This window comes from Phycodurus eques, chromosome 2 (assembly GCF_024500275.1).
Source record: "Phycodurus eques isolate BA_2022a chromosome 2, UOR_Pequ_1.1, whole genome shotgun sequence".
Classification (NCBI taxonomy): Eukaryota; Metazoa; Chordata; class Actinopteri; order Syngnathiformes; family Syngnathidae; genus Phycodurus; species Phycodurus eques.
In genome coordinates, this window is record NC_084526.1 from 37853175 (window position 1) to 37867744 (window position 14570).

Genomic DNA, 14570 nt, shown 5'->3' on the forward strand with positions numbered 1-14570 from the left:
TATTGCCTAAATGAATGTTTAAGCATGCATGATAAGCGGATAAATGTTACCAATCACTTAAAATACACTTAGATAAACCCCGTATTGCCTCACTTGTCATGTGACCAAAGCAAACCTGAGGTCAGCAAGACTGGCTCTTTCAGTGCTGGTCCACCACCAAAATCGCGTCAGATTTTCCCCATTGCCCTTTGAGCAGCACAGACCAAAAGCAACAACTTTACTCATGAAACAAATGAGGGGTTTGTGTTCAAGTGTAAATTGCAGTGGGCCACAGAGATTTCATTCATACTCTGCTGCCCACACACGCACGCACACACACTCACACACACACACACACACACACACACACACACACACATGCAGGAAGCCTTGTAAGACTACGACCAGTGTGTGATTCAAAATAGGTGTGTGGTCAGGCCCAGCTGAGAGCGATATGTTTTTCTTTGGAGTTGGCTCACAGGAAAGGGGGAGTGATTTTGAGGGGCCTTTCTGAGACACACTTCTGTACTCTCCAGACTGAAGGGAGGAAACTGCCGAGGAGGAGGAGGAGAGGTACATGCACTCTTCCTCAGCTGAATCATGTTGAGGAAGCATGCTCCTGATTTGATTTGTCTTTTCAATCTTTTCTTGATGTTTTCTGTTTTTCTTGCCTCTTTTGTTGGATAAAATCCATAGCTTGGACACCATTTGAAGCATTTGGCAGAGAGTTAAAATGATCGACTATGGTGAGTTAGTGTGCAAATTTATTAATTCAAGTTACCAAAGTTATTTGTCAGGCTTGGAATACGACATGGAATTATTCTGAAGATGTTGAGTATGTTATGTAGATGTATGCAATGAGTCCAAGGAATGAGAGACTGTAGACTGTTAACTTGTTGGCTTCATGCTTGCTTGTCGGTCATTTAACAAAACTCATAATAATGTGTGGAGGTGATCTTTTTTGTATCACAAATATCTCAGCAAGGCCAGCAGCGGATGGTTTGACATCCACAACTGCACCATAAAAACCCACAGAGGATACAACCAGATGGCTAAAGAGAACACACTGGTATTCAGACCCAGTCATTTTGCAAGGCTTGACTGAGAGGTTCCCACTTTCTTTTTACTGTTCATTGTTGAGCTTACTTTGGCTCACCGACTGGAAAACTCCCATTGCTAACTCCAAACAAGACACATGTTGTTCATCTGCAAAGAAAGCCCACCCCTCTACATATTCTCCAATCAGAGTCTTTTTGGCTGCAGCGTGTGCATCGCCAAGGCTATGCATAGAGTTTGTATGGTTTCATTGAGGACACACTGACATGTGAACACGTTTATTCAGCCATCATGAACACATATTTCCTTTAACTGTGTTGCTTCTGTGACATCAGTACAACTGAGTTTGTGCGTCTGAAATAGAAATCTGTTATCTACATTACAAGAGAATTTTCAGTGCAATAGTGCTGTAAATATGCACACTCAGAAAAAATATTGGATTTAAGACCACTGAAACTTAAACTGAAGGAAGGAATGAATCATAGTGCAAATGATTTGAAGGAAACATATTATCTATCTTTTCCACATATCAAATGTGTTCTACGGTGTCTTGATATGTTGGGCATTACAGCCACACCTATCATCCTCTTTTCACAACCCTGTAAGAGCAACACAACATAAAAAATATCATATTGTCATAACTGGTCCATAATGTAACGACATAACATAACTACTTTTTGCACAATTATTACATTTTGAATCTGTTACACCCTTTTAAAATTATTTTTTTTTGAAGGGGCTGTCTGTCTTATGCATGTACCTATACTCTTATTACCATTACAATTAGTAGTAGTAGTAGTAGTAGTAGCAATGTTTTTCTTATTGTTGTTGTTGTTATCATGTACGCTGCCAGTGCCTCTCATTCCCAATGCCTTAACCTGTATGCTAATGTTCCTCCTCGAAATCGACCATCTGAGCCCAATTTCAAGGGGAGACTTCCTTTAAAACGGGAGCAATACTCTAACCTTGCATACCTCAGTTGGTAATGAAAGGTCCTATGATTTATTGTTGCCTTGCAGGGTCCGACATTAAGCCTTTTTTCACGGTGGCTCTTTTGGACAGTGACACAACACCTCAATTGAACTGTAGTAAGAACTGTTCCATTTAGTCCTACCCACGTTTCCAACCTGTTCAGCAGTGTATTATGATCTAGCGTATCAAAAGCCGCACTGAGGTCCAACAAGACCAAATTGAAACCTTTCCCGAGTCAGTATTCAACCTTATATCATTTAGCACTTTGATAAGAGCAGATTCTGTACTGTGATGAGTTCGGAAACTCTGATTGAAATTTGTCAAAAATTTCATTTAAGTTCAAGAAATTGCTGAGTTGATTATAAATACCTTTCTCAACAATTTTGGCTATAAAAGGGAGATTTGAGATGGGCATATAGCTTGCTAACATGGAAGCGTCCAGCGTTCTATTTTTTACCAGAGGCTTAATGGCAGCGACTTTAAGAGCTTTAGGAAACTCGCCTGACTGAAGTGAGCAATTGATTATTTGCTGTAAATCAGCTAGCACAGACTTTGCAATAGCTTTGAAAAAGTCAGATGGTATTGAGTCAAGACAGCTCGTTGATGGTTTCAGCTGCTGAATTGTTTTCTCTACAGTTTTTTTGGTCAACTGTATCAAATTCTGACATGGTAATAGTGTTTTCCCTGGGTGGCTTCAGATGCAGTATCATTTTATCATTTTGCTGCTTTGTGCTAATATTTAACTTGATGGATTGTATTTTTTTTCCACTAAAATAATAAGCAAATTCATTGCATTTATCTGCTGTTAGGATTTCTGGAGCTATCTGATTTGGAGAGGGGGGGGGGGGGGGGGGGTTGTGAGCTTGTCCTCCACAGCAAGCAACTATTGTTGAAGTTCTTTCTGATGATTTCAGAAAAGTGTTGCTGTCCAGCCCTGACTAACTCTTGGTTAAAATTACAAAGACTTTGTCTGTAGAGGTCAAAGTCAATTTGGAGTTTAGTTTTTCTGCACTTACGTTCTGCTTTCCTACACTTTGATTTAGAGCTCTTTACCATCATTGTGCTCCTCCACGGTCCTCTAGGTCACCTCAAGATTGTCTTAGTTTTAATAGGAGCGACAGCATTCATGACATTTGAGATTTTCCAGGTGAAATTATCCAAACGTTCATCAACTGTCTCAGTATTCACAGTTTGTGGCACAGCAATGGTTTCCATAAACTTAGTGGAGGGTACTCTCATTTATGTACCTTTTCTTAATGGACATAGAGGTTGTATGTACCTTTGGAAGAATCTGTAATTCAAAGAATACACAAAAATGGTCAGAAATAGCCATATCCTTAATGTCAATTGATAGAATTTCAACATCCTTAGAGATGACCAGGTCTAAGATGTTACCCTGAGTGTGAGTTGGACTCTTAATATGTTGAGAGGTCAAATGTGTCTAGTATAGCAGAGAGTTCTTTTGATTTTTTTTCCATGTTATTTTCAACATGAATGTTAAAGTCGCCTGTTATGACAAAATAGTTGTAGTCAGTACAAATAAATGACAGCAGTTCTGAAAAGTCTTCCAGAAATTTTCTATTGTATCTTGGAGGCCTATAAATTATTAAAACAATAACCTTTGGGTCACCTTTAACTAAAAAACAGACATATTCAAAAGAGCTAAAATCACCCAGTATAATTTCTTTACACTGAAATAACGACTTAAAAATAACAACAATCACACCACCATTTTCCCAGATCGACACTTGTTCATAAAATTAAATTTTCTGGTATTTCCTCATTTAAAATAGTATTACAGCTACTTTCTGTTAACCACGTTTCATTTAGTAACAAAAAGTCAAAATCATAGGTTGTAATGATGTCATTAATCAACATTTATTTATTACCCAGTGACCTGATATTGAAAAGAGCTAGTCTCACAGAGATAACTGGAGACAATGGCTTGATAGATTCACTTTTTATCCTCACTAAGTTTGTAGTTCTACTTTTTTTGTGCCATATTTCTTTGACCAAATTTCTGTCCCTTGTAATTACATGGATGAAAAATGCTTGATCTCCATAGGGGTCTGACTTATTCTGGAAAAGACCCTGCAGATATTAGTCAGATTCGCAAATAAGGTTCTTCATGGGTGGAGGAGGGGCCCTTCGCATCTTAGTGGCCGGTGGTTTCAGGCGAGGGGGACGGGAAGATATTGGCGTGGTGTGCGTTTGATTCCAATATTGACAATAGTCTTCATCCTGTCTGTCACACCTAGCAGATAATTTAGGTTAGTAGAGAGTGAGTTTTGCGTTGGGCTTTGCTCCAATGGGGCAAGGAGGGGTGTGGGAGATTCAACGTGCTGGCTCATCTCATTTGTCATTCGCTCCTCCGATTGTTTGGATGATGCAGATGAATCCGTCTGTGCCTCGTGTCGTCTTATCTCCTGTTCCTCCAATTGTTTGGGAACAACTGCATCTTTTTCGAGGCGAGAGGCAGAGTCCACCCTGGGCTGGTCGCCAGCCAATCGCTGGGTACACATAAACAAACAGCCATTCGCACTCACATTCACACGTACGGAGAATGTAGAGTCTTCAATTAACCTATAATGCATGTTTTTGGGATGTGGGAGGAAACCGGAGAACCCGGAGAAAACCCATCAGTACCCAGGGTGAACACAAATTAAACATAAAAAATATATATATTGCCTTGAAAAAAAGTCTTACGAACAAAAGAAATATGAAATATATATATATAAAATATTAATATTATTTACCAAGTGTTATATGGAGCAGCTCCTGAAACCAGAGCAATTGGATGGATTTAAGAACATTTGAAACAATTGCGGCGGCACGGCGAACGACTGGTTAACACATATGCCTCACAGTTCTGAGGACCGGGGTGCAAATCCCGGCCCCGCTTGTGTGGAGTTTGTATGTTCTCCTCGTGACTGTGTGGGTTTTCTCCGGGCACTCCGGTTTCCTCCCACTTCCCAAAAACATGTGTGGTGGGTTGATTGAAGACTCTAAATTGCACGGAGGTGTAAATATGAATGTGAGTGTGGATGGTTGTTTGTTTATATGTGGCCTGCGATTGGCTGGCAACCCGTTCAGGGTGTACCCTGCCTCTCGCCCAGAGTCAGAAGGGATGAGCTCCAGCCCGCTCGCGACCGTAGTGAGAGTAAGTGGTTCAGAAACTGGATGGATGGATTATAATACTTTATTTAATAGGAGGTAGCAACAATATAGCATACATGTTCATCCTCTTCAGCCTCGTCATCACTTCCCCTAAACTGCTCCATGTCTTTTGAGTTACCAATCTTAATCATGCTGATTTCATTTGCAATAGTGGACTTACTTTACTACCCCTGTTTCCTGAAAGAACGATAAAAATAAAATAATTGTACATGAAAATATCATTGCTGTATTTTAAAATTACATTTCAGTTTTTTATTAGAACATTCACATAATCACAAATTGTATTTTGCATCATTGAAGGCCTAATTTAAATTGCATTACAAAATGTGACAAAATGACAAAAAAAAAAAAATCATAAAATAAAATTTATGGACAACAAAATCAGGGAGAATATTGAACAACACGCAATTGGAAGCTCATGATTGTTCACACAATGGTTGATTGTATTGTATGAAGTTTTGTTGAACTCAAGGTACAGCGTCCTCATCACCCCCCACCACACACACTGCCTATGCAAAAGCATGTCAATATCAGGCCACAAATTATGTTTTTGGATTTGTATACACACTGGTATCTCTTGTATATTTGAATCAAGATACAAATAATAGGTGAAGCTAATTTTTTTAGTGTTTGCAGTCCACAGACCAAAGACAGCTGATGTACATTATCGCCACCTACAGTTTAACAGCACCAACCTGAGATGGTCTGTAAATCGCTAGCTTTGACCTTTAATTGCTGGCAATTTACTTGTGCAGTGTGAGTTATAATTGGAAAAAAAATTATGATAGTAGATTAAGCACGTTTTAAATCTGATGGTGGACCAATCTGCCAGGAACAAGGGATTATCCTTGACAATATATAATCATTCTGGCACTCCCACTCTCACAGAACCTAAAATGTTTCAGTTAAGGAAGCATTGCATGTGTTTACACGGTATTCATGATGACTCTGAAAACCCTCAACAACAGCATGTATAATGCATTTGAAAATCCTCCTGTAATGTGATGTTGAAAGGTACAGGCCATTAGTCACTCCACTCCATTATTGGGGAGAGCTGACCATTATCTGCTCACACATAGTCAAGACTGTGTTGTGAGAGTAAAGCGAGAGAGAGAGAGAGAGAGAGAGAGAGAGAGAGAGAGAGAGAGAGAGAGAGAGAGAGAGAGAGAGTCAATGTGCTTGTTTTGCAAGCTGTCTGATCACTAACAATTTTTTTTTCCAAAGCAGGAAAATATAAGTTCTTCAGTACTTTTGTCCCTTGAAGTCTCCACAATTGGCTCAATAGTTTCTCAGAACACTCTTACCCACGTCAGAATGAACCTTACTGAATTTTGTATTTGCTCTCCAGAGCGTCCCTATCCATTAGGCTCTGGACCAGGAGTGAGTGGTGCACTTGTTCTCCCAGTGCACACACATAGACACACACTGGCAGCCATGCCTCAAAGATACTCCCACCAGAGGAGGAAAGCCAGCACAGCTGCTGCAAGGAGGATGGAGAGGAGAAGCAGGGACCAGCAGAAGACTAAGAACAACAACCCAAACAGCAGCCATAACCACCGTTCCAAGAAGCTCGCCATGCTCTCCAGGTACCAAAAGCAACAAAGGCTTGAGCGTGACAGGAAGTGCAGGACAATTAAAGCACTAGTGCACTCATGCTACTTTTAGGATGAAAAAAAATTCTTGCTAATGTTTTATGTCAAATATGTTTATAGCGATAGCATTATGTTTTGTCTTGTGTTAAGATCCAAACTAGTTGAAATTAGTTTCTATTCTCAGCTTGGTACATTAGTGGTACTGTCCTCTCTTGATACCTGCTAACTGATTCTGACTTACAGTATTCTGCCTCTCTCAAGGTCGTTTATTCTGTGTCACTCTAAGACCAACGATGACTGCCCCATTTCAGAAGGGAAGGAGACAGGTGGGAGGGAAGTGTCAGAGGAGAGAAGGACATTGAGTTCAGGCTGGAGGACACATTTGGCCACGGAGGATGAAACAGGATACAGGGATGTAGCAATTGGACACTGGTGGGCACAGCAATCAACCTTGGAGACAAGAGGAGGCACACTGGCTGACACACAGCTGCTTCACACCACCCCCTTAAGTGAAAATAAAAAGAGCTTGCGGAGATCTTTTAACATGAAGGTACGAATGCAAGCGTTTTCACTGAACGTAATTTGCAAAATCTAAGCACAAATATCTGTTGTAGGACAGTGATTCCTCAGCCTTGAAAGACTATGAAAGCATTTTACCTCACGGATACAACAGTTCACCCTGTGGAAGCGATGCATGGCCACATTGCTAAACACAAACACTCTCCGCACTAAATTAGTGTTGCATTTCAGAAGGTAACACTGTTATAATTCTAATCTCTGGCATCGAACAACACTTACGCACACGCACACACATACACGCTTAAAACAAGCAGCCAATAAATTCCATTGCATCATCATAATCATCATCGTCATGAAGGCAGCATTGGCAGCAATCCATCACTGAACTCACATTTCATTAAAGGAACCCAATAAATCCAGTAAAGTACAGGAAAATGTATTACTCACCAAATTGTTATACTAAAATGTTTTACTGTACCCTGTGTTGCCAGTTACTGATCACATGCTGGTGTTTGTGTTGCGGTATTTTGTGAGTTGCAACTGGTCTGAAGGTCAAAATATTCAGACAAAGAAAGGGTTCGTTGTTCCTAACATTCTACACAGTGAGGCCTTACATTCCATTAAAGCCAACAGCTTATCAGTTATGCAGAAAAGCTCACGGAACAAAACAAAACAAAAACATTTGAATTACCCAGGTTCAGCTCATTTTCAAAAACTATTCTGGTAAATTTCTAGAACAAACTTTATATTGGCAAAAGTATTGGAGCATTTGGCCATTACCCTCCGGGATGCTAAAAATGGAAGAAGATATTGAGTGGGTCTCCTCTCGTGTGTCTGTGGGAATTGTTGGCCATTCACAGGAAATACGATCGGTGAGGTCAGATAGGGCTTGTTTCACAATTTCTGTTCTAGCATATCCCAAGGTTGTTGTGCTGCTTTAAGACACCTACTACTAAAAATAGCGAATATATAATGTAGTAGCAGAGTGTTATGTCTGCTTAACAGTGTACAGTGTACATTTTCAAAGTAACTGACTTGTTATCATGACCGATAATGGTTTTCTATATCCTTCACTTTTGAGTCATATTCACAACATAACTCTCCAGCCATCAATTTTCTATACCGTTTGTCCTCCTTACGATCTCAAGTAAAGGGGACCTATCCCAGCTGACTTTAGGTGAGAGGCTGGGTACACACTGGATCATCACAAGGCACATTTAGACAAAAAAATCTTTCACAATCATATTCAAACATATAGACGATTTGTCTTCAATTCTGCCAACCTGCATGTTTTGGAATATGCGAGGAAGCCGGAGTACCCGCATAAAACTCACACAAGCGGAGGGAGAACATGCAAACTCGGCACAGGAGGGCTGAGATTCAAATTCAGAAGAATTCCTCTCGCTGTGACTTAGACATGCTAACCACCACCCTCCTGCACTGCCCTCAGTATAACAAGTCAATTTTTTTCTTCAACTAAAATTATTGCTATATAAGATTCTTCAAAAGGAAGGTTTTAAGCCTACTTTTGAACAGACGGTGCCTGCCCTTCAAACTGAAACTGGCAGATGTTTCCACAGGAGAGGTGTCTGATACTTGATTGTTATTCTACTTTTTGAGATTCGGGGAACGACTCGTAAATTCAAAGTGAAATTAAGGGAGTGTACTGCGATTGGCTGGCAAACAGTTCAGGGTGTACCCCGCCTGCTGCCCGATGATAGCTGGGATAGGCTCCAGCACGCCCCCGACCCAAGTGAGGAGAAGCGGCTCAGAAAATGGATGGATGGATATAGGAGTGTATTGCTTTTGTGGGTGGATAGAACACCAGCAAAAGAGAGAGAGAAAATGAGAGAGAAGAATGACCTACTGTAGAACACTGAACATGACATGCGCTCACAGCAGCCCTCTTCCATCCATTTTAGTTGAACTCCACTTCAATTTGCCCCTTGGTGCGATTCAGCTGGACAGGTGGGAACAAAGCAAACTAACTTAACCGGTCCAAGACTCCATGCCGGTTGATGGCGAGTTGGTCCCCTTGTCCCTCTCTTAGGGGCTGATGGGGGAAACTCGGTATGGCTGGCGGACTGCCCTTGGTCCCTGGGCGTGAGTGGTGTCCTCTAGGCCCACCCTTCCGCTTTTGAATGGGTGAGGCCGAGTCTACCCATCCTCATTGCGCCAGCACATGCATGTGTGATAGTATTAATTCCCTTTCATATCTCTGTAGACATGCCAAAAAGATTTAGTTGCTTGATGTGACTACCCTCTGTTTTACACTTTAAAGTCCCTGAGGTGTTAAAGCAACGCATAGCCACTCCCACTACACACCAGTAGTACTGCCTGTCTCACTACCCCTGTCATGCCCTGTCCTCTCCTGTCCTGTCCAACTTGCTACTTGTTGCGTCCCTTCCTCACAGGGTGTGCCTTTCCTCATATTTGATGTTATTCTGCTTTTGTTTTGTTGTTTCCCCCCCAATTGTTTTACTCCCACTTTTGTTCTCTCTGTCTCTATTGCCCACTCTGTTCTTCCTTCACTCGTGAACGCGACCCAAAGATACTTGAAATCTAACACTTATGGAAGGATTTCATCCCCTGACCCAGAGAGGGCACACCACCCCGATGGTCTCAGATATGGAGATTATAATTCTTATCCCAACCTCACACAAGACCTGTTTGCCCTGGCTGGGTGACCCTACCAGCATAAATGCTTCAGCAACATCACTCCTAGGATCATTGGGAGACAAAGCTACCCAGGTTTCGTTTAGGAAGGCAAAGGGGTTATATGATCTGCACACCAATGTGTTTTCCTCGATGAACATAATAATAATTCATATTTACATTGGTATTTGGAGTCGCACTGATTGGAGGACGTGTGTGCTCATTTATAATAATCACATCTAATGTGATGAATTACTGTATTACTCCCATACCGCCTTAAAAGGTACTGTGTATATTTACAAAAAGGCACATATTTTGGTGGCGCAACTATACACATGTCCTTGAATGTTGCAACAGTAAAATGTATGATATGACTATATCTCCATTTTTTCATGGATGTAATTATTTTGTAAAAGGTCAGGTTACAAGACGGTAATAGTAATTATAAAATGGCTTCATTTATATAGTACCTTTCTACTTTTAAAATAAACCAAATGCTGGTGAAATATCCTTCACCTTCCATTTACTCAGGCACTACTACACTACTATTCAAGCAGATGGGAATGCCATTGTTGTTATGGTTTTAGTCATAAACCAAGACATTAACTACTAAAACACACTTCTTTTGGAATGACTGACACTATGGACACCAAGCACATCTTATTCTTTAACAACAGAAACAATTTCAATATACATATTCTTTTGCATATGTAAATTGAAATTGATTCTCTTATTAAAGAATAAGATGTGTTTTCAATATACCTGTATTTTTGCGGCGGCACGGTGGACGGTGGATCACAGTTCTGATATCCCAGGTTCAAATCTGGCATGTCTGTGTGGAGTTTGCATGTTCTCCTCATGCCTGCATGGGTTTTCTCTGAGTACTCTGGCTTTGTCACACTTTCCAAAAGCATTCATCGTAGGTAAATTGAAGACTCTAAATTACCCCTTGGTGTGAATGTAAGTGTGAATGGTTGTTTGTTGATATGTGCTCTGCAATCGGCTGGCAACGAGTTTAGGGTGTACCCCGCCTCTTGCCCGAAATCAGCTGAGATAGGCGCCAGCACAACTGTGACCCTAGTGTGGATAAGCGGTGAAGAGAATGGATGGATAATCTAATTCTCCCTTCAATATAGAATTTATAGACTTTTATTATTACACACAATATAGAATGTAAACAAAGTACAGGGCAGAAGACCAAGGCAATTTGTTTTAATGATGCTTTTGACTGCAGTCATTTCAACATAAGAAATGGTAAATGGTACAGATACATATGGCACAATTATACAAAAATATGCTTCCATAAAACTTTATAAAGGGTTGGCAGGACCGGTTCAAGTTAATGATTACATTTTGGTGAGGACCTTGAAAAATCGCACATTTGAGTTACAATGACAACATTGGAATTGGCCACCCCCCAGAATCGTAATGGCTTTGCTTGTCTGTTCATCATCCTCCATCAACGAGGAGGTAACCTACTAAAGCTTTCTTTGGCTCTTCTCCGTGAACCTATAAATTGTATCGTTTATTTTCTTTGTCCTTGACTGTGATCCCAATAACCTAGATGCTGTAATGCTCATAAAACTTGCTTTATCTTCTTGCACAAAATATTCACTACAGGTTATGGTTGTTTACGCTCTCTTTTTCTCACTGTGTTTGTCTGTGTGTTATAGGAGAGCAGTATTTGGAAGATGTGTGTAGCTACAAGGCCAACAGAGGAGGTGTGCATACCACAAATGGCAGACAACTGTGGCCAGACAGAACATAATGTGGAGCCAAGAAGAAATGGAGGGGATGCATACAGGTATAAAAGTATGTGTGTTGGAAGTTCAAGGTTAATCCAGCAAAATTGAAATTGAAAAACACGGAGAGAGCCTCATTATGTTGCTCCAATCCACCAGTGGGATCTGCGAGCTGAAGTGCCAGGATGCCATTTGAAGAGCAACATGTATATTGTGAAAGTCACAATTTTTATAAAGCTGTTTATGCCTTTACCATGATGCACTTTTGTTTTTACAGTTATGAAAGAAGTGTATTTCAGTGGGCCACCACCATTTGCTCCATCAATAAGGATTGCGTTTACTATGAATGCAAGAAACCTTTTGAAAAATAGGACTTTAAGTGTCGCTCTTTCAGCATGGTAGATATTTACCCATATAATACCAAGGCGGGATTAAAAATGGCCAAATTAGATTTTTTTTCCAAGGGTTTTTACCCTTATTGATCAAATTATATGAAAATGACCCATACACTCTATTAGATACATACAGTACAGTATTTCACACATCCAATTGGGTTTATGCCATTAAATTTGCATGTTCATCTTGTGTTCTTGTCAAGTGTTCCTCATTTTTTTTTTTTTTCCACAGAGGTCCCAACTTCCTTAGCCAAGACAAGCTGGCACCTTTTAACGGACAGTGTTTGAGCAGCAGTGCGTGGAGGGAAGAGGGTGGAACAAGAAGCATGCATAATAGAGTTTATAGAGAGGTAATATCACGAATGACACTTAAAAACAGAAGGAACAACATATTTGTTGGACCATTTATCTACATGAGACGAACAAGTCTTTCAGATCAGTAACTCGAAAAAAAGAATACAATTTACAGTATATAATTATAACTATTTCATGTCTGAATCAATATAGCATCCTGTGTAAACAAAAGGGTATATCCATATAGAGTACTATATAAAAGTCAACCATTGCGTTTTTTGTATTAATGACACTTTTCACAGTCATTTTGACATAGTAAAATAATAAATAGTTGGACAGACACTAATAACAGCAATTGAACTCAACAGGAGGGACAAGAAGACACGCTCAGTTACAGCCATATTCGATTGCTTTACTGTACGACCTAGAAGTGTTTGTACTACAGTTTTCTCCCACACCCAAAACATGCATGGTAGGTTAAATGAAGACTCCAAAATGCCCATTGGTGGGAATGTGAGTGCAAATGGTTGTTAGTTTATACATATGTGCCATTCGATTGGTTGGTAACCAATTCAGGGTGTACACCGCCTTTTCCCCAGCGTTAGCTGAGATAGGCACCAACACGCCCGCGACCCTAGTGAAGATAAGCGATTTGGAAAATGAATGAATGAATGATTAATGTGTGTTTATGTTACCTGTAGTTCGTTGAATGTGTGTCTTATTTAACTCCTGCGTTACATTTATCTTGCACTTTGTTTTCATGAAACCCTGACTGTGGGTTGTGTTCGTAGAGTGATATCCCGGTCAGTTCAGGCATTACCTGATGATTTATCAACTGCATTAGATATAAGTGTGAACTTCCTTGTGATTACTCAATTTAGCCTACTTCTCCAAGCCAAAAGAGCTCCCATTTTCCTTGTGTGACTCATCTGCAACGCAGTGAATAAAAATATGGATTAAAAAAAATATATAGTAACTCTCTGTTTAAAGTGTGTGACATCAACCAAAATCCCATGATGCAGTGGAAACTATATTTAATTATAGTATAACCACTTTACAGGATGTTATGGTATCGTATGCATCATGGTATGTGGAAAATAACTGTAGAATTTAGAGCAAATGTCTAAGTGTACTGTAATATATTTGATTTGATTTGATATTTCACTAACAAGTTGATTATATGTGTTTTTTGCTCAAGAAATTGAAGCTAGTAGTCATTTCAAGTAATATCAGTCCATTGTTTTGAGCAATTGGTAAGTAACTAGTTGCCTTTGGAACGCCCCTTTTCATCGCTAAAATCGACACTACTCCCATGTCTTCGTGGAGACCAAATTCACTGCAGAGCAGTGCAGTAATTAGTCATATTTTATGCAGTATATATATATATCCATCCATCCAACCATTTTCTGAGCCGGTTCTCCTCATTAGGGTCGCGGGCGTGCTGGAGCCTATCCCAGCTGTCATCCTGTACACCCTGAACTGGTTGCCAGCCAATCGCAGGTATATATATATATGGATGGATGGATGGATGGATAGAGTGCCGTGAAAAAGAATTGGCCCCCTTTTCTTATATTTTTGCATAGTTTCCCCACTTTAGTGTATAAGGTCATCAAACTGATGTATCAGACAAATATAACCCAAGTGAACTTAAATGGTGATTTCATTTATTAAGGAGAAAAAAAACTATTCAAAGTTACCTTGCCATGTGTGAAAAATTAATTACCCATCTTGTTAAATCATGAATTAATTGTGGCTAATCACACTATTTATTTTTACTATTTGTCTGGAAAGGATTACAAAAGTCATTTCTAAAGCTTTAGGGTTCCAGCGAACCATAGGGAGAGCCCTTATCCTCGCGTGGCGAAAACATGGAAGAGTGTTGAACCTTCCCAGCAGTGGCGGGCTTACAAAGATTACCTCAAGAGAACAGTAATGACTCATCCAGGACGCCAGAAAAGAACTCAGAACAACTTCTAAGAAACTAACTGTTTTTTTTAATGACATGTTATTCGCAGCCATTTTCACCGTGTGAAGACTCTCTCCGTCCGCATATACTGACCACAAGCCTACAACATCCATCTCTCATTTCCATGTCACATCAGCTATCATTGCCTGCATACATAGACAAAGAACCTATGGCCAACAACAACCATCTCAAGGTAGATACTGTACACATTTTATCGCCAAAA

General features: G+C 40.1%; 1 protein-coding gene across 7 annotated transcripts in view; it reads left to right on the plus strand.

Moving 5' to 3' along the window:
- Positions 1 to 516: 516 nt before the first annotated feature.
- il16 (interleukin 16) overlaps positions 517 to 14570 on the plus strand; it is a 91787-nt gene continuing 77733 nt past the window's right edge. For 4 of the 7 annotated variants that reach the window (XM_061670569.1, XM_061670574.1, XM_061670571.1 and 1 more), the window contains exons 1-8: positions 517 to 552; positions 676 to 725; positions 6533 to 6770; positions 7038 to 7326; positions 11624 to 11754; positions 12320 to 12437; positions 13810 to 13881; positions 14397 to 14540. In XM_061670569.1, coding sequence (XP_061526553.1) covers positions 713 to 725; positions 6533 to 6770; positions 7038 to 7326; positions 11624 to 11754; positions 12320 to 12437; positions 13810 to 13881; positions 14397 to 14540 — 1005 coding nt within the window. In that variant the 5' untranslated portion in view covers positions 517 to 552; positions 676 to 712. Of the gene's footprint in view, positions 726 to 6532; positions 6771 to 7037; positions 7327 to 9361; positions 9441 to 11623; positions 11755 to 12319; positions 12438 to 13809; positions 13882 to 14396; positions 14541 to 14570 lie in introns of those variants that run through there. The other 3 variants (XM_061670573.1, XM_061670570.1, XM_061670576.1) reach the window with 3 other exon arrangements.